Source organism: Sceloporus occidentalis, unplaced genomic scaffold (assembly GCF_023333645.1).
Source record: "Sceloporus occidentalis isolate IW3139 unplaced genomic scaffold, rSceOcc1.0.p SCAF_366, whole genome shotgun sequence".
NCBI classification, from domain to species: Eukaryota; Metazoa; Chordata; class Lepidosauria; order Squamata; family Phrynosomatidae; genus Sceloporus; species Sceloporus occidentalis.
In genome coordinates, this window is record NW_028317346.1 from 234,479 (window position 1) to 255,310 (window position 20,832).

Consider the following 20,832-nt stretch of genomic DNA (forward strand, 5'->3'; position numbering starts at 1 on the left):
ACGTTGTTTTGAAATTAGAAATTAAATTTGTGTTTTGTTTTGGGAATTTTTGTCCCTGTGCCTACCTTCTAATTCTGTGCCTAGCACAAGATAAGAATCACAATACCATAAAATATTTAAAGTGCCAAAGGAAACACATTTCTTCGTTGCTTATCATTGTTATGACATTAAATGTCAATACGCAAGATGAGACGTTTACACCGAAGACATAACTGGAGGATTGAGTGTGGGGGTCCCTGGTGGGCTCCTACAAGTTTTCATACATTGTTCCTCCCACAATTACCTTCGCTTCTAAATGTCCTCGGTAATGTGATCTGTTTTTCCCCTTTTCTTCACCTTAACATCTTTAATATATAAGCAGAAAACCACTTGTCGTTCGCGTGGCACGGTAGTGATATGTATCTTTGAGAAAGACTAAGAAGAAGCGACGCAGGAAGATGTTAGTTGGAGAGTTATCTGAGTTACACGAACGTAACTTAAGAATACAATGTAACACAATAACCAGTAGTAATAATAGAATAGTAGAAATGTATAAAGAATACAATGTAACACAATAACCAGTAGTAATAATAGAATAGTAGAAATGTATAAAGAATACAATGTAACACAATAACCAGTAGTAATAATAGAATAGTAAAAATGTATTAAGAATACAATGTAACACAATAACCAGTAGTAATAATAGAATAGTAGAAATGTATTAACAATACAATGTAACACAATAACCAGTAGTAATAATAGAATAGTAGAAATGTATTAACAATACAATGTAACACAATAATAACCAGTAGTAATAATAGAATAGTAGAAATGTATTAACAATACAATGTAACACAATAACCAGTAGTAATAATAGAATAGTAGAAATGTATAAAGAATACAATGTAACACAATAACCAGTAGTAATAATAGAATAGTAGAAATGTATTAAGAATACAATATAACACAATAACCAGTAGTAATAACAGAATAGTAGAAATGTATAAAGAATACAATGTAACACAATAACCAGTAGTAATAATAGAATAGTAGAAATGTATTAACAATACAATGTAACACAATAACCAGTAGTAATAATAGAATAGTATAAATGTATTAACAATACAATGTAACACAATAACCAGTAGTAATAATAGAATAGTAGAAATGTATAAAGAATACAATGTAACACAATAACCAGTAGTAATAATAGAATAGTAGAAATGTATAAAGAATACAGTGTAACACAATAACCAGTAGTAATAATAGAATAGTAGAAATGTATAAAGAATACAATGTAACACAATAACCAGTAGTAATAATAGAATAGTAGAAATGTATAAAGAATACAATGTAACACAATAACCAGTAGTAATAATAGAATAGTAGAAATGTATTAAGAATACAATGTAACACAATAACCAGTAGTAATAATAGAATAGTAGAAATGTATAAAGAATACAATGTAACACAATAACCAGTAGTAATAATAGAATAGTAGAAATGTATAAAGAATACAATGTAACACAATAACCAGTAGTAATAATAGAATAGTAGAAATGTATTGTCGCCAAGGCGATGAGCATTTAGTGCCCCCAAGTCCTATAGACCTGTGATCTGATGAGCCCATGAGCTGAATAGTTGTCGAGTCGGAGATTGCGGTTTCTTTTACCATGTTGTGTGTTCTTGGTATCCTCTGCTCTACTTGAATGAGATGCAGAAAGGTTCCCAGTTGGGAAATGGGTCCGTTTCTCGTTAACCTGAAAGATGAGGATCTAAATATAATGATGGCAGAGCAAAGTGGTGCCTGTGTCTGCCCTACCCTCTTCTCTCTCTTTTCTCTATGTCAATTCACTAAGACACTTGGGGCCCTGGAACAATTAGACAAGAAAGAACCCCTTTGCTTCCTGCGAGGTACTTACCCCATCCACTGCTTGCCTCCCGGATGTCCTTCATAGCCAACCTTTTTTTCTCCTCTGAAAGGATATTTGAAACACCTGGTATTTAAGAAATAACCACATAACTAGAATCTCCATCTCCATGGATCCACTTAGTGCTTCATTTCTACCATTACTTACTCATTGTTTACTTTGTTCATTGGAGGTGCTTGAATTTTTTTTTTTAATGTTTTATGTTTATGTAAAAAACAAAACGGGACTTCTTTTTCATACAGCTAACCTTGGAACAACTCAAGTAAAAAACACTCAAAGTAAGTTTCAGTCGTTATTATGGATTTTTATAGATATTGATCTTGTTTTCTCTTTCTTTTGGGTAGATGTAGATGTTTTTTTTTTACTAGGTGTGCAGTGTATCTTAATTCCCGAGATACGCTGGGGTTTGTTCGTTGAAACGTCAATGGTGAAAACCAGGAGAGAAGCCACCACAAAAATGCTCAACTTTCTGGGGAAATATGGGCTGCAATTTTGGCCCTAATAAGTCATTTTATAGGGCAAAACTTATTATTTTTTTTTTAAAGTAGGATGGAAAATGTGCAAACAACCCCCCCCCCCAAATAACCCATCCTTCTCCTGGTCCTTCAGCTGGACAACCAGATCTGAAACAATTTGAGATGCCTTTTCTTGAATAAGCAATGAGACATCTCCAATACCCCCTGTCCTGTTTTTTCACCAAAACACTGTAGCATGGTATATTGGTGTTTTTAAAAATTTTTGTATAGACGTCTAGATTTCCAGAAAAATAATTAACCAAAACCCTAGGCAAACAGGATTACAGAGTAATAAATCCAAAAGGTTAATTTACCATATATGGTGGTTTAAATTATATAAATAAATTATTTAATGTTTATAAATTGGTTACAATCAATCGAGGGACACTGTTTTTCAGCTCTCTGGTGCAATGTGATTTAATTGGATTCATCTTTGGTGAAAATATCCAATGTCCATGGGTAATAGTCAACTCTAATGACAAGTATCCTTTGTACCGATTGGCTAATCTATTAAACCAATCATTAAAGATTAAAATGCTTTGATAGATGAACTGAAGGGGAAGAGGGCTTACAGTAAGTTATGTTTGAATCCTCAAAGATATTCTTAAATTAAGCAAAGTTTTACTTTTTATGAGATGGTTTACCTTTTAAAAAAATGTACTTTTCCTTCAACATTTTCTCTTTTTTTTTCCCCAAAAAAAGAGGGATAAATATCTCCGCACCAGAGAAAATATTTGAAAGACAGTGTTCCTTAGTATTGTACTAATCCTCCCCTCCCTACGTCTATTTCCGTGTAGTTCTAGAATCAGAAAACGTTTTTTCCTTCATATTGTAACTCAAAATTCATTGTGTTTATAACGACCCTTCCTTTTCCCGATCTTCTTACGAGATAGCGAATTATTGTGCGTTTCCATTCCTCATTTACATGCGTGTGTGCTCCCTTTTGTCACATGACGTACGTTTCATTTTTTTGTGCCCTAAAAAAACCCCCATTGTTTGTAAACCAGTAGATACATTGTATCGCAAAGAGAGCAATTTCAAATTTAGAATCTAAACTGGAATAATTTGTCAAACTAATCAAATTTTGTAGCGCTCAGAAACAAGTTTAGGGATGTTTAAAATACAGCCGCTATCGAAATACTTGTTTTTGGTAGAACTTCTAAATTCAATCACAAAAAACTAAATCTAATTTTAGCTGTAGCAGTGCGGTGTTCAATATCAAACATTTAACTTTTTTCTATATGAAACTTTTTTTTAATATCATTAAATATTTATAGCTAGAGAATTCACTTTTTCTGTTTGTTGAGCTCTTAGAATGTGAATTAGAAAAGCACACTGTATATTATTATAAAGTAAAAAAAAACAAAAAACAATGGTTAAACAGACTTTTGTTATAACATTATTAAATATTTACCGCTAGAGAGTTCATATTTTTATTTGTTAGGAAACAATGTAATTATAATAATTAATATAATAATATAATAATATAGAAATTATTATAATGTAAAAAAAAAGGTTAGATAATAAGTTTCTTTATCATTCAAATGTTATTTTCTTAGTATTAAAATTATTATATTATGAGTAAAATAGAAAAATTTGGAATTCCAGACATACCCATTTTAATATATTTTTTTTATAATTCATTTTATATTTTTTACTTTTTTTTTTAATTTTTTTATTATTTAACTAGGAAACAAAAATGATGAAAAGTGAGTCATGCCAGGTTTTATTTCCAGAAGACACTTAGAACAAGGACTGGTCACCCTTGGTGTTATGCCAACATCTAATGGACTCCAGTTTTAATTACACTCTTTTAGATGGATTGTCTTTTGTGTCACTGCCCTGCTATAGAATATAAGCGGAATTTTATAACCTCTGTCGGAAATAAGCTTACATAAGCTGCAAGCCTCAACCAGATGTTAGTTCTAAATGCTCTACCGTTATTATTAAAGGTCATTTGGGGCATTTTATTCCAGTGATGTCACAATTGCTCTAACTTCCTGGCAATTATAAAATGATATCATAGACTCGTAGTATTTTTTTTTCTTTTTTTTTTTGGCGAATAGTCCTACATGTCTTTACTTAACTTTCAGAATAACAAATATATATTTTTTTTACAAGGTGAAGCAACATCCTCTGCTGAAATGTCTGGACAGTTTATGAGTCAGAATGACTAGATATTATACTTCCCATTAACGCAAAGACAATTTAAAATAATTACAATTTTAAAATAATTGTTTTGTGTTTGAAAAATGCCCACATCTTCCATTGACCCTTAATTTTATTTTTTTTGGTTATTGTCCAGATTTCTTTTCTTTTTCTTTTTTTTTAAATGACATTTATAATTGTACTGCTTTATTTTTTAAGATTCCAGTATTTTTCAGTACCAGGCAGAGAAGCTAGAAGTCTACACTGTATTTTAGGGATAAAAAAAGAAATATTTCCCTAATAAAATCAGTGTCATTAGAAATGATAACTCATTATGAGATGTAAACAAAAAAAGATAATTATTATCTCATTAAGTAACATTAATGTTATTATTATTAAGAGTAAAATGCCATAAATACATTCGCTGGTAGGGATTTTAATAATACTTTTGACTAATATAAATAATATTTAATGTTATTTAAAACTGAAATTTGAAACTTATTTAAGACGTTTTGGTAGAAAGTTTGGGGGGAGACTTCAATCTTTCTCCCTTTTCTTGGAGGCTACATGATAGCAAATGATGGGGTCCAAGCAAATGTCCAAGCATTTGGGATACTCAAGCGTGGCTGTTGCTTCAATAAGCCAAACAATGAATTGAGGCTTTATGTAAAAACGATAACTAGATTGTTTTCTGTTTCACTGTTTAACTGTTATTTATTTTTTTCCTCATTCCCTGATTTTGAAGGATGGACAAAATTCGCCAGGTTAACCCGAGCGTTGACGAACAGCCGCAGCGTTTTGCAGCAGTTGACGCCGATGAACAAAACAGAAGTGGTCCACAAGCATTCCAGATTAGCGGAAGTAAGATGACGTCAATTCTCGGATGTATTGGTGTTGGTGGTGATTCTAGAGAGAATTAATTCCAGATATCTAAGGAAACAATGCCAAATTGTTAAATTAAGAATTAAGACATTGGGATATTTAGCCAGTTTCTTAAATTTTGGAACCAAAATCCAACAGCAGAACTTATTCTGTGGTCCAATTTCTCTAATGCGCAATTCAAATTTCCACAAATGATTTTTTTTTAAAATGGCCCAAAAATATTAAGTATTATGCTAAAGATTCATTAAAGAACAGGACCCGAACTTCTGCTCGGGCATTTAAATCCCTGTAGAATGTAACAGTGCTCAATTAGAGCACTGTCATGAAGTAGGGTATATGTCCTTGGTCCTCAAGGACCAGTTTTTGTGACGTATCCTCTATGTCACCGGTCGTTAAGGGCTTAAGAGATATAGGTCAAGAAATACAGTATAATGTGGCTGAACTATTAAAAGCATTGATTAAAAAATGTAAGTCTAGCTTAAATATCATGATTGGGGATCACAGGGCCTACAAAGGCACAAGAAAAAAGTCTCTGGTTTTGCATCTAATTTTGGGGAACCTAGCAACAGCATAGAGCCATCATAAGTCCCATCTACAGATATAATGGGTCTATATAGTATATACATCTCATCTTATATTCTGTCTTTGTAAAATGTTTCAATGGTTCACCTTAATTTTGCTGACAGCCTTTTTGTACCGTTTGGCTGCACTTGTCCGAATTGGAGAGTGCATCTGATTATGTAGCACTTTCTAAAAATTCAACACTTCAGGTAGAAAGATATGAGGCTTCTCTTTCTCTGCACATCTGTAATTAATCCCCCTCGAGGTCAGGTTACTCTCCCGTTCTCCCTTCCACGCAGTGTATGCTAGACTGTGGACTGTCCTTTCTTGCATGATTCATGTATTGATGAGATCTTTAGATTACCCCAGTTAAAAATTCAACGAGTGCTGTTAGCCCTTGGAACTTAATCAAAATGTAAGATATAAGGAATTCTACTGTTACTTTTTTTCTTTAATGCAAAGGAGTTTGCTACACAGATAGTGAAAGTAGATAAAGCTATCTGTAAGAGTTAATAAAAGCAACCTAAATGCATAGATTTTCCTTTAAAAAAAAATCCTAAAATAGTATTTTATTTGATGTTGATGCTACAATCCAACTTTCCCTTGAGTATTCACACAAGGGAACGATTCAGTGACTGCCTTAAGGACACCATCTCAGGTGAAGAGGATGCAAAGTATCCCTTTAGAGATAACAACCATAATGAGGAGGAGTACGCTTTTTTCCCCTTTTGGATACATTTATATATATATATATATATATATATATATATATATATATATATATATATATATATATATATATATATATATATATATATACTGTATGTGTATATATATATATATATATATATATATATATATATAAAAGCATAATTTTTAAATCTTATTTTAGACCAACATAATGTAAGGAAAAATAGTAAAAAAAAAATACAAAAAGTTATTTTCAAAAATTCCATTAAGGATGAGCTTGTTGGATTCTAATATTCCACTAAAGATGTATTTTTCCAAATAAATTACTTATTACTATTATCTTATAATTATTTGAAAAAGGAATCAGAACTCTTTTGTATTTGTATTGTAAGACTTAACAAGGATTTAAAAACTCTAAACTATGAAAATAATTTTAAATTAAATTATGTTGAAGAAATAAAAAAATCTAATCAAATATTTTATTATATCAAATAATATTAATCATTATTATTATATTATAATAAAATATCTTTTTTTTTTTTTATGCATTTGGAAGTTGTGCTTTCTATATTGTTTGCTTGTAGGGTAAAATTAATTTATAATTTTTTTTTTAATTACATTATTTTACCTTTTTTGTTGTATTTCCTTGTATTTTTAGGTTTTACAGCTAGGATCAGATATTCTTCCCCAATACAAGCAAGAAGCCCCCAAAACCCCACCTCACATTATCCTACACTACTGTGCGTTTAAGACCACCTGGGACTGGGTCATCCTAATCCTGACTTTCTACACAGCAATTATGGTTCCTTACAATGTCTCTTTCAAGACCAAACAGAACAATATCTCCTGGCTGGTGTTGGACAGCGTGGTGGATGTTATATTCTTAGTCGACATTGTATTAAATTTTCATACAACGTTTGTGGGACCCGGAGGCGAAGTCATTTCAGACCCTAAATTAATACGAATGAACTACTTGAAAACCTGGTTTGTTATAGACCTGCTGTCTTGTTTACCATATGACATCATCAATGCTTTTGAAAATGTGGACGAGGTAAGTTTAACTTTAATTATAATGATGTTTTAAAATTATTTCACTGGTCTAGAGGAGAAAGCATTAATTTAAATTGATTTAAATAGAAATATAGCGAAAACTGGTGAGCGGCAGGGTCAGATGGGTTGGAGCAAGAGATACTGGCATTGCCGCCATCAGGGGGTACCACTGGGTTTGTCAAAGCAAAGGGTCCCGACCTCCCTACTCTCTCATAGGCCATTCATTGGCTGAAAAGCTCATCTAACATCTGCTCCTGCTTTGTCATTGGTGAAGGACCACAAGCCCATTGCTTTAGGTCTGTACTGAGCTCCAAGATTTCTGATGGAAGCCCAAGATACAGGCCACGAAGGGTAAATTGGGTTATAAAGATGACTGAACAATGGACCAGGGCCTATCAAAGCACTTTGCAGGGCCAGCTAGTGTTGGTTTGTGTAGCCAAGTTAACTTGCCCACCACAAACAGAGGACCATAAGGAAGTGGCAAGATCGGAGCAAGCCACTAAGCCAACTCTCCATCAAGAGTTGGCATCGACCAACCCATCTCTAAACGATGGTGACCAAGAAGTAGACAAATGTTCGTACACACACAAGAGGTAGACGAGAGAACGACATTGATTCTACTGGTTGGTGGGTAAAGAGGAGGACAATAAAACGGGGGTAATAAGAGTTTTAAGAGTGCGTGGGGGGGGGGAATAAAGGGAACGCTGACCAAGGAATGGATGAGAGGCATAAGTCATAGAAGCATTTACAAAGCAGAGAAAGACATTTGAAAATGGAATGTTTGTTGTTCCGCTTATGTCGAGAGAACAGAATAACTGTTACAGTGTTTCCCGCTTAGGTTAAATTCCCTTTATTTCCCACGCAAAATACCGCACAGCATTTCATTTCTGCTCTTTCCAGCAATTACTCGTTCCTCGATAGCGTTAGATACCGGTCACTCACGTCCAAATCCCTGCAGGAGATAAACAAATGTTAATTAGAGCCAGTTTGAGATGGAAATGCTCTTGAGTAAAAAGATGATAGAGTAACAGAATAAAGATTTGCCATCTGTGCAGCCGGCCGGCAGCGTCTCCCTGTCATCCGATGACCCACTTCACGGTGACACTGGCAGAAGATTAAAGGTTTTATTGGTATCCAGGGTATTGAGCTAAAAGAGTCGGCTTGTCTTATTACAGCGATACAATTACAATAACAACAAAATACGCGCTACTCCAACGACCATAAAGCTAAATAATTATCCAACGTCCTGAACTTTAAATTTGTTTGTAACTTTCAGCCGTTAATTTTAACAACTATGTTCATATATCACTTATACTCTGTTTTTAACGTGAAGGGTATCCTGTTCAAATTAGCGATATACTTGTAATTATCACAAATATAGTTCAGCCTCCTATAGATTCTCTTCCATTAAAAAATATAATTCCTAATAGTAATTTAATTCGGAAATAATTCTTCTATTTGTCCAAAATGTTGCCTTCCTAATCTTTTTTTTTTATGGGATCACTTATTTCTCAGGTGACACAAAAAGCAGGCACTGATAGGCTGTTGCCTAGTCTTCTAGTCATATAACTATGTCATCGTTATTTCATCTTTAATAATTAAAAAAAAGATCAAATTCAGACATTCCCGTTCTTAGGTTTTTTTGGAATTGTGAAACTTTTTTTGGTACTTTTTAAACAAGATCTCCGTTCTCCATGCTGCCTGGTGGGTTATACCCCATGCTTTCCAATATAATTTCTTTTCATATTTACTTTCCCTCTATCCCTATATTTACCTCTGTTTTCCACCTACTGTTTTTGTCTGTTGAACCCGCAGTTTTTGATTTGCTATTAAGTGGGTGGTTTTTTTTGTGCATAAGCCTCTTCTCCGTGTCACCTTGTCATTTTTTTTCAAGGGTGTAAAGCTCTTTCAGATTTTACAGGCATATGACACAGAAAAAGAAACCGGTGTAGGTATCTAGGGCCACAACGTGAGCCAAGAAACCAAGAGACATAATAATATACAAAAAGGATGTAACTGTGGGTATTTATATATATATTAGAGTTGTGCCATTTTGGGAATTTTAACAAATTCTGTTAATTTCACGAATTCGTACGAATGACGAAAAAGGAGGAGGATTCCCCAATGAAACAAATGAAAAAAGGAGAAAGCTCAGAATTTTCATAATTTCATCCTCACTCTAATTCACTACCTTCTACAACAACCTCTTCTACGTCCCTCGCTTCCCCATCTCCACTCCTCTTTCTCTACTCTTCTTACTTTGCTTCTCCGATCCTCCTTCTCTGCTTTTCCTCACCCACTTCTCCTCATTTACTTCTCCTCTGCCCATCTTCGCTTCTTTTACTCCATTCTTCTTTCCTCTTGATAGTATTCTTGCAATTTTTTTTATACATTATGTCAATATTCTTTGGGGCTTCAGAAAAAAAGGTCAAATGAAGTCTCAGGGTTTGACCTGGAGTCTCCGGGTGAAACCACGCTTCCCCGGGTCACTGGGCCACCTTCTGCTTTCTCCTCGCCTGGCTAGTCTAGGACTCTACATATTTCTGGAACGTCAAGTCTGTCTTGGACATGGAGTGACTCTAGGGCCATCGCTGATTACTGTATCAGCAATTAAAAGTCAACAACAGACGGCCGTCTGCGTGTGCGTCGCACGCCTTATTGCCTAGATCACTACGTGCAGCACAGACAATGTTATATAAAAAAAAACTTTCCAGACATCTCTGAAACACACTTTTAGGTGTAATAACATTTGAATGAGGCATTTATTTATAGAATGCACAATCTTCTTTTCTTCTGCACGGGGATTTCTAGCTCATGGTAATTGCCCGAAAGCAAAAGGAAGCAGGAAAAAAAAATAAAAGAGAAAACCAAAAAACACAATAAAAAGGAGCAATCTGGTGTTTACATTAGGCAGCATTTCCCGTCTATTTTGAACATTCTGATGGACGTTTAATCAGGAGGTCACGGTTTTCCAATTGTTGGACTTGTTAAATGTTAATTGTTACCTGTGACCCTATCACTGCCCAACAACAAACAACCAAACCGCAAGCAACACGTTTGTTCCAAGCCAATTATTTAGTTCTTACAAATAGTGAGTTCTAACATGAATAAAAACAATGCTTATTATGAACCAGTTGCTTGTTTTCAGGGACATTTTCTTCCCGTGGTAAGTGTCTCGTGCTGACACAGCTTTCTTCTCAAATCCTTCAATCCTCCTTAGCTCTAAAATGCGACATTATCCCAAAAAGGGGCCGAGAGATCAGTGTATTAGCATATTTATCATGATTTATCCCAATTCAATGTGATTATTAAGCATATGATATATTCTGCTTTCATAAATAATCATAAATAATTGTCAAATATTAAAAAAACTAAAACATTTCGGCAGTTCAAGGCCTTTTCTTAAAAAAGTGAGCTTTGGAAGATAAGGTTATCACTGGGCACACAACATTTCTGTGTGGGAAACATTGTAACACTCGTTGCTTGTGTGGCGAGCAAAATCAATGTGGACCGATTTTTCGTTTTGTTTTTTGGCGCATTCGTTCTCGAATAATGAATTAGGCTTCTCGCCCTTTAAGTTGGGATGAAATTTGAAAGATTTTTCATTTTAAAATGCGGTTTGATGCAATATTTTCAATGGGCTTTTTGCAGTATTCCGAGATCTCAACCAACGAAACATCATTTACAATGATTGAGGATCTACTATTCAAATCACTCAAAACGGTTACTGCATCATGATTGAGCTTTGTTTTTGTTTGCGTATAGTTGGCTCTTGCACGGACAAACCAGTGTAAAAACTGAATATTTGGAGTTTTAAGACTTACTTTTTTTGTATGTGTCCTCTTTTTTGTTATTATTATTATTTATTGTATTATATAGCACCATGATATTCCGCAGCGTTGATTTCTGGAGGCGATATGTATGAATGCACAAATTAGGCAAAATTAGTTAGAAATGAAGTGTGTACGAATCTGAATTCATAGCCAACAAAGAATGTTGTATTATATGCACTTTAATGCATTATTTTACCTATAAAAAGAACAATAAAATGACTAATCTTTAGGGGAAGCTGCAGCTTTAGAGCTTCAATACCCCTCTTGGGTTCTGTTTTCACGCCACCAAACTGGGATTTAATGGCGGTGAGTTTACTAAGTGAGCGCAGACGGCAGGAGATGCGTTTTGACGAAAAGGTGTGGGGGGGCGGAAAGGGACAAATGGAAATTCAAAGGGACCACTGAGCTATCATATTAATTCAATTTTTTAATATTTTTTTATAAAAAATTCATATTGCGTGTAGGAACAATTGATTTATCGAGCCCTCCCTTGGCATGGAGCATAATGTGAACTTGGTGTAATGGGGATCTGTTGCTTTTCAGGGTATCAGCAGCCTCTTCAGTTCGCTGAAGGTGGTGCGTCTCTTGAGGTTGGGTCGCGTGGCCAGAAAGCTGGATCATTACCTGGAGTACGGAGCAGCGGTTTTAGTCCTTCTGGTCTGCGTCTTCGGTCTCGTGGCCCATTGGCTAGCCTGCATATGGTACAGCATCGGAGACTACGAAGTCATCGATGAGGCCACTAACACCATCAAGACGGACAGCTGGCTGTACCAATTGGGATTAAGCATTGGCACTCCTTATCAATACAACGCCAGCGGCTCAGGGCAATGGGAAGGTGGACCCAGTAAAGACTCCTTGTACATATCATCCCTTTACTTTACCATGACAAGCCTTACAACAATTGGATTTGGGAATATAGCACCAACAACCGACGGAGAGAAGATTTTCTCAGTTGCCATGATGATGGTTGGCTGTAAGTAGACTTTTTTTTATCTAATACTCATAATAATATTTTTTAAATCAAATTAATACGTAAGAAGAACTTGTGTTTTATGTTTCCAAAAATATATTGGTATCTTAATTGTCGGGTAATTTATATACATAGATAGTGTGATGTAGGTGAAATGAGAAGTTGCCATGGCAACCTTCTTTTTTTCTTGTCTCATTAAATTCTACTGGGGAAATTTGCTTTAATTTTCTTGTGTTATTTTTTTTTCTTTCATAGAATTTTTTTAAATTAGATTTTCTTTGAACGGATTTAATCTGTACATTAATAATTGATGTATAGCATGTATTTTTGTAAAAATGCAGCTTTTTTGGAATATAAATTCTTGCTTTTTTTTTTAATAAGTGAATTTTCCAGGTAACAGGGATTTTTTTTATTTTTGAATTGAATAATATTGCGCCGCCGATTTGAAACAAATCCCAAGTGTAGCACGGGAAATTAATTTCCATTTCAGAGGAAAAATTATGTTTCCTTTAAAGCCTACACTGTTCAGCACCTCGGCGGCAGCAACCATTTTGACCTGATTTACATAATTATTCCACCCCATTAATCTATTCCCCACTTTTTGTGCAAATTGATGTGTCTTGGCAGCTTCCGAAGCAGAATTCAGAAAATGAGCTCAGGACGGTGGAAGGAATAGTTTTTTTTTTCAGAATTTGCCATCACACAACAAGGAAACTCTTTGTGGAACTTCCTAAGATCTGTAATTTAGCTAAAATGAATAAAAATTCTTAGAAAAAAAAACTAAAAAAAAAAAAACGACAGCTTCTGAAAGCACATATTATGATGCAATAAATCAAAATGTGACAGATCAATTTTAAAAGAACGTGGAAGAAATAAAAGTTTTGGAATATAAAGCATCCCTGATAATGAAACCATTTTTTTTTAAGTTCAGGAGCCAAATGCCTATCTCCTGCATCTTTAAATTTGGATTAGACTCTACCACCTTTGCTGGGGGGCTGTTCCATTGATCTACCACCCCCTAGTGTTAGATTCTGTAAAAATGAACATTTTTCAACTGTTCTAAGTGCTTGTCTGTATTCTTGAATCACGGACTAATTCCGCAGAGCTTCGCGCTCGTCCTAATTTAGCCGCTGATGAATACGCTTAAGTCCTAAATCATCCAGTAAGTACAATAAACCATTTGATCAGATACGACGTGTTACTAATTCTTTATTAAAGTAAGAAGAAGGAAAGGAAAAAACAAACAATTTCATGCGAATAGCTTGATTTCTCATGAACATTGTTAACGATTAATTGTCTTATTTTAATTGAAGTTGACTCAATTCACAATCGGCCTTAAAGATTGGAATCCAAGGAGATTGTTTTACCGCGTTCCCGGAAGATAATAACTTCCGCCTTAAGGATCCGATTTACGCGAATGAATACTGGAGAGAGATGAAGCCGCCGATTATTATTTATTATCATTATTGTATCTGTTTGTATTTTTCCTTAGAAGATTCCATTGGAAATATAGCTTTTCAAAAGGAGAGGCGTATGAATCGGGTTCGGATGTCTTCTACTCTTTAGTAGTTTGGTTATCATGCAGTTGACGTCATGTATGAAGTGTGATCATACATGTAAGCCTGAAAAAATGGCTTCTGGGCAAAGCAGGGGTTCTGTAGTGTTTCAAGGTTGTGTCCTGAAAGTTTCTGTCCCGTTGGGAAAGGACACTGTTGCTTATTTATGCCATGGGGACGTAGCTGGACACCCCATATTTTAGTACTTCTGGATTAACTGGGTGTTTTGGGGTTACATTGTATTGATTTAAGGCTGTAATATGAGCCAGGACTGGACTGGCGATGTAGAGGTGGCCCTGGCGCTTTAAGGCCAGTGGCCGCCTGATGACGTAAGAGCGGCCAACATTTGTATATGTGCATTTATATGTTTTTATGCTCACGCAGCGTGCAGGCGGTGGCCACGCACTGCCGTACCCAAGCTGGCGTATGCAGTGCCGTCGGCCAATGGGCCAGTGGGCATTTGCCTATTTTGCCAGATGGTCAGTGTGGGCTTGTCATGAGCCATGTATCAGAGTTTCCATCTGTACTTAGCTAAAGGAACCCATTATTGATATCAGTCTTATTGTAGGACTTCTGTGATGCATTAACCTGGAGCCTAAATGCAGTAACGGCCGCTCCATTATCGCATTAATTATTGATGTATCGTCTATTGTTAGAGCCTTACGCAGAACGAGACTCATTGTAAAGAAGTTCTGGCCCCTCTGGTCGTTCAGTTCATTAATCGATCGATCTCATACAGGTTTCCATGTTCGTTTATATAAAGCCTTTTGTTTCCAGGATGCGGATTCCAAATTCAGATAGAGCTGTCATTATATTTTTCCTCCCCAAACCCTGAAGGCACCGATAGAAGTCAGTCGTTAGATCCCTAGCAGGCTGACAGCCATGTCTATTATTGGAACATTGACCCACCGTTCCTGCTGAGCGCGTAAAATCTGGAGCGCTTCGAGCCCTCGAGTCAAACGAACACACCTTAGGGTCCAAAGCCATTATTATTTTCTATTATTATTTATTATTATTATTATTATTATTATTTATTAACATGCATTATTATTATTTTTTCTATTATTATTATTATTATTATTATTTATTATTATTATTTATTAACATGTATTTTTATAATTTTTATAATTTTTTCTATTATTATTATTTATTAATATTCATTATTATTATTAATTTTATTATTATTTTCTTTTATTCCTTTCCACGAGGAAAAGCCTCGAAATTCCAAGCCTACCGTTCCGAAAGAAAGAGAGATGGTTTTATCAAATAAAACATTCTAGGCTTAATATAACATTATAAAGCCGCTGACAGCGTATAGGAGGACTCGGCAAGCCTTCGACCGGGGGCTCGTTAACGAGCCCCGTATTTCATTTTGTAAAGCGAGCAGAAGCGCGTCAGCACAATGTCTGCCAGAAATCCCCGCCGCAGCTCGGAGAGAGCCGCAAATTATTGTTCTATCGGAGATATCCGAAAGCGGAGCTTTCCGTGCAGAAATATCTATAGAGCCGGATATTTTATTAACGTTAAAGAAGATTGAAATATGTCTTCCTATTATTTGGCTTCCTTTTCCGTTTGAGAGTCAGAGGCTCTCGCTTTCTCTTTCAAGAGGCGTTGGAGTGTTGGTATAACTAGATGTCAAATGTCTGAAGTTTGAAGGGTTTTCTTTTTTTTGGAGTAAAAATGTCAAAATAACAAAAAATGACACAGGAATAAAAAAAAAAGAGTCTATTCCATAAAAAAATAGGTTCTCCTAAACCGAGTTGTTTTTACGATGGTAGCAATTAAATCGCAACTAAAAAAAGACTAATGTTCCCAAATATTTTCCTAAAAGGTATTAATCTAAAAAAAAAGCATATCTGGCTGATTCATATTTAGCTTGGCTGTTATAGCCCAGGATGTCAATTCATGATAGAAATGTAATAATGTTTTTTTTTGAGTTTATTCACTAAAGCTGAAACTGGAGACTTGTGGTTTCAGCTCGCCAACTACATTATGAGTTATGGAGGGCCAGCCCCGTTAAGCTTCTGCTGCAAGAATACCATGGATGGCCCTGTATAATGTATAGGTATAAGTGAAGAAACAGGCAAACTAGACGGGGGGCCCGAATGGGGCCGATCTGCCGACCCGATAGCTAAACTCTTACATTCCTTTAATTAATTCCATTGCCTTTTCCCTGAACCATTCCCAGTCCCATGAAATGTTGTTTTTAAACTGGTGCCCAAGCTGTGCTTCCTACTCATGGTGAGGTCTATAGAATATTTCAAGAGGCCACTCAAGCCCATCCTTAACTTCCATAAGGGAGACGTGCTGGATATATTGACGCTGACGGCCCGGCAGCCCACCGGGCATTTGCCTGTTGTGCCAGATGGCCAGTCGGGACCTAATGGTCTCATAGATGTCTTCAGACCACCTCCATATCCACCAATCCAACAAGAGTAACTTATTTGCATATGAAGCCAGCTCTGATCATTTATTTGCATACGAGGCCAGGCTGATAACGTAAAAATCAGATTCTCCAATTTTACTTAAAACCGAACATTTTGCCATGTGTTCCGCCTCTTCACCCCCTCCAATAGCTTATTAACCCCTTAATGACAAAGCCCGTACACGTACGTGCTCAAAATGCATTGTTTTCAATGGGTTTAGGGACTGCCCATTGTCCTTAAGGGGTTAACTAACAGATTCCGAAGTGTTCCTGTCGCACAATTCATCTTAATAAAAAAGAAACTTTATGTCCGGCTATGAAAAATGTGAAAATTAAAACCCTTGATGAAAACAGAAGCAAAAATATTTTCCTTTTTTTTATTTTTTTCATCATTATAAGTTAAAATTACATTTAGGACGCTCCATGAAATATTAGTTCTGGACGGAAAGCGAGTAATAAAGGAAAGCCATTATTTCTTGGATTGAAATCTGTTATCGAAACACAATTTCACATTCTCTAATTAATTTCCTAAATTATAGCAAATATTTAGCTGACTTATAAATTAAGTGTTGAAAAGCACAAATAATGAAATATGGGTTAGAATGTTTAAAAGGAATGAAAAAAAGGAAACATCGTGTTCTAACGATCTCTGTGCAGTAAGATTCTGCCCGCAGTTTCTCGCGGCGCTGTGATATATATTTGTTGAAAACTTTCCAACCCCTGTATTATCCATCTGCTTGGAGGCTAACAACCATCTGTCAATGGCTTTATGAGACTAATTCAATATTAACTACATCTCACTTCAAAATACCACCAGACAGAGGCTTTCTGGGATCTGCACACAGGACGTCCATTTTTTTGAGGACTTCAACACTTCTTGAAGAACAGATGTTTTTTTTCATACAAAAGCCAATTAGCACAATTACCGTTTTATCTGCTCATCTCTCTGTCATTTAAGGGGTTTCTTTAGGGGGGGAAATACCCAAATAAGAAAGTAAAATAAGGACAACGGAAAATGGATAGTCTGGATTGGTTAGTGATCCTCTCCTGTATACTGAATCCCAGTTTAGACCATCTAGTCGTCTCCTTCACAATGGTGCCTAATTCTCTCCTTCCACCTGTCCCTGATCTTATGTCTCGCACTGGTTTCTGATTCTCTCTCTTCACCAGTCACTGATCTTCTCCCTCACACTGGCTCTGAGCCTATCCTTCAACACCAGTTCGTGATCCTCTCCATCACACCTGATCCTCTCCATCACACCTGATCCTAGCCATCATACCAGCTCCTGATCCTCTCCATCACACCAGCTCCTGATCCTCTCCATCACACCAGCTCCCGATCCTCTCCATCACACCTGATCCTCTCCACCACACCTTATCCTCTCCATAACACCTGATCCCCTCCATCACACCAGCTCCTGATCCTCTCCATCACACCAGCTCCTGAACCTAGCCATCACACCAGCTCCTGATCCTCTCCATCACACCTTATCCTCTCCATATCCTGATCCCCTCCATCACACCAGCTCCTGATCCTCTCCATCACACCTTATCCTCTCCATATCCCGATCCCCTCCATCACACCAGCTCCTGATCCTCTCCATCACACCTTATCCTCTCCATCACACCTGATCCCCTCCATTACACCAGCTCCTGATCCTGATATTATGTTAACATTATGTTATTACACAACATAAACATAATTGTAAATGTTTTATATATATATATATATCTCAGTATAATTTACATGATAGTTATAATCGGGGAAGGGGCATAGTAAGAATGTATATATTTTTTTCTGTTACCAAATAATATAGTGATACCATGGCTGGATGTTTATCACGGGAATGGCGTTTACATGCCAGCTAACTTGGCGGTTCTCCAGAACACAGAACCCAAAGGCTTAATAGGTTTTGCTTTTATCCTGATGAAAATGCTACACATATATTGCAGTTTTTTATTAAGGTTCTGAAAAATTAACTAATTCATAACAAAAAAAGACTGCAATCCCAATTCATTTTATATGTTGCGATACTTTGTAATTCTTCTGGTCCTCTGACATTCCGAGGGTTTATTCACCGGAATTTATTCTTGAAACTTATAGTATTTATTCATAACTTATAGTATGTGTAATATAATTATTTGCGAGATCTGAAGATATAATACGCTAATACGGTATTTAAAAAAAAAAACAACGTATCTAAAAATATGATAGTTTAGGACATTTGAGCAATCAAAAAAACCTAGAATCCTTCACAATGATTGTTTTTTTCATCTAAATCCAGTCCATAAGTCACACTGACATTCGGCTTTTGCACAAGAAATCCGCCCCATCTTATTCAATTATAAACCTTTCCCTTTTCCGAACGAGGAAATAAATGATCGGGTTTAACGCTTCGTAAGAAAAAGTGCTGAGTGGCGAAATCGCAGAAAAATGCTGCGCCGTGTCTCCCGGAGAAGAAACGTTGGGAAATGTTCTTACTTTTTCCTGAATATGTAAGCAAATGTGTCACATTTAATACAGAACCGCTCGGTCCCGTTTACAGTCCGTTGGGTTAAATATCTAGACGAGAAATCCAGTCCGTCTCTGCTGTTATGTGTCTGAAGACGACGGCCACGGCACTTGGGTCCTAAGGAGAGAATGCTTTGAAACGTGTAGGGTAGAATCATAGAACCTGCTGGCAGATCGGCCCCATTCGGCCCCCGTCTAGTCGCCCGTTTCTCTTGCTGTAAAGACTCAAACCTTAATCAGTCGTTGGTCTCGGCCGTATGCCTGATCTCATGCATGTTTAAGTTCTCTCATTGGATTAGCCTCTACCACTTCTGCTGGGAGGCTGTTCCATTTATCTACCACCCTAGCAGGTCCCATTGACATTATTTTACGATGGTGGATAGTAAATAAAAGGTGGAATTGGATATTTGCAACAATGACTTCTAGCAGCTACATTCTTGCAATTCCTGGTTTAAAATGTCACTATTTGGCTCAGATCCAGATTTTTGAATCTTCTTACATCCATAAATGATTAACCCCAGCAGCCTCTTCTACAGGCTTAAACCAATCACGGGAAACGGTATTAAAACGTATTGCGTGATCCCATATCACGTCTTATAGGCTGCAGTTCGGCATGCAAAGGGTGGATTATGTGGATTTTCTTTTTTTTTCTCTTTAAATCAGCGATAGTAACGGGAACGAGCCGGCATATCAAATTCTAACAATCCATTAACGCTCCTGAACGGCACAAAAGAAAAAAAGAGCGTAAGAGGAAGCCCTTATACAAAATTAGTATTCTCTCGATCTCGCTTTAAGATATTCCAGGTTTGGAACTGTAAAGCTAGAGACGCATAGCAGGATATTAATTAGATATAAAAAATGGGACGGAAAGCAGCGGAATTAATAGTTTTATTTTAGTAAAAGTCAAACATTAAGAATTGGGATTCCATCTAAAGTAATAATTCCATCTTTAAAAGGATCCTTCATAAAAGCAGATAGTAAAACAACTTGTTCAGGGAAGTCGACTTTAGCTGTGCCCACTCCCCGCCTTCTTCCCGCCCACTCCCCACCTTCTCCCCGCCCACTCCGCTCCCAATCCCCACCCACTGAAGGCTCTCTAGGGGCCTACATGGGGCTAGCTGTTTCCCTATGGATGATTTGCTTACCTGGGAAGACTCCGGATTGGTCCATACCCGAACCCTCCGGTGTCGCGGGAGCGGGCTCTTGACGTGCCACACTCCCCGCCCATTTCCCCATGCGAGAACGCCCACTGACGATGGGACCACCCACTGACAGACAGTCCCGACAATTCAACCCAAATGGTCTAATGGAAACCTTATTCAGTCCTCGGTCTTGTCATATATATATATATAAAGTCTTCTGCTCGCCCCATCCATACCGACATGTGCAGGGTAAATGCATATACGGGGATTCTGCCTCCCCATGTATTTTTAATGTGGACTACACGAAAAATGTAAAGGGACTACTCTATCGTATGCGTTAAAGTGCACCTGACGGCTGGCGTGTCCCTTTAAAGCGCCGTAGACATTTTTTTCCAACGCGGCGTTGGTGCCTTATTGTATATTTGATCTACAATGGAATTATTTATCTCAGAGTTGCCGATGTTTGTCCGATCGTTATTTTGCATCTAACGGCTCTGGGGACCGTCCTCTAAAGACTCGGCTGTCTCCTGCCGCTAATTATAAAGAGAACGCCCGTCTCGCAAATAAACACTAAGTCACTTTCACTCAGGGTAAAATAGTTGCCGTGGAGTACATATTTATTTATTAAGTTCTAATAC

General features: G+C 36.5%; 1 protein-coding gene across 1 annotated transcript in view; it reads left to right on the forward strand.

Annotated features, from left to right (window-relative positions):
• The window catches only part of LOC149273576 (voltage-gated delayed rectifier potassium channel KCNH5-like), an 82,449-nt gene that overhangs the window by 25,837 nt on the left and 35,780 nt on the right, over positions 1-20,832 (forward strand). Inside the window, exons 5-7 of the mRNA XM_089506151.1 lie at positions 5,319-5,434; positions 7,365-7,757; positions 12,133-12,562. Coding sequence (XP_089362277.1) covers positions 5,319-5,434; positions 7,365-7,757; positions 12,133-12,562 — 939 coding nt within the window. The remainder of the gene's footprint in view (positions 1-5,318; positions 5,435-7,364; positions 7,758-12,132; positions 12,563-20,832) is intronic.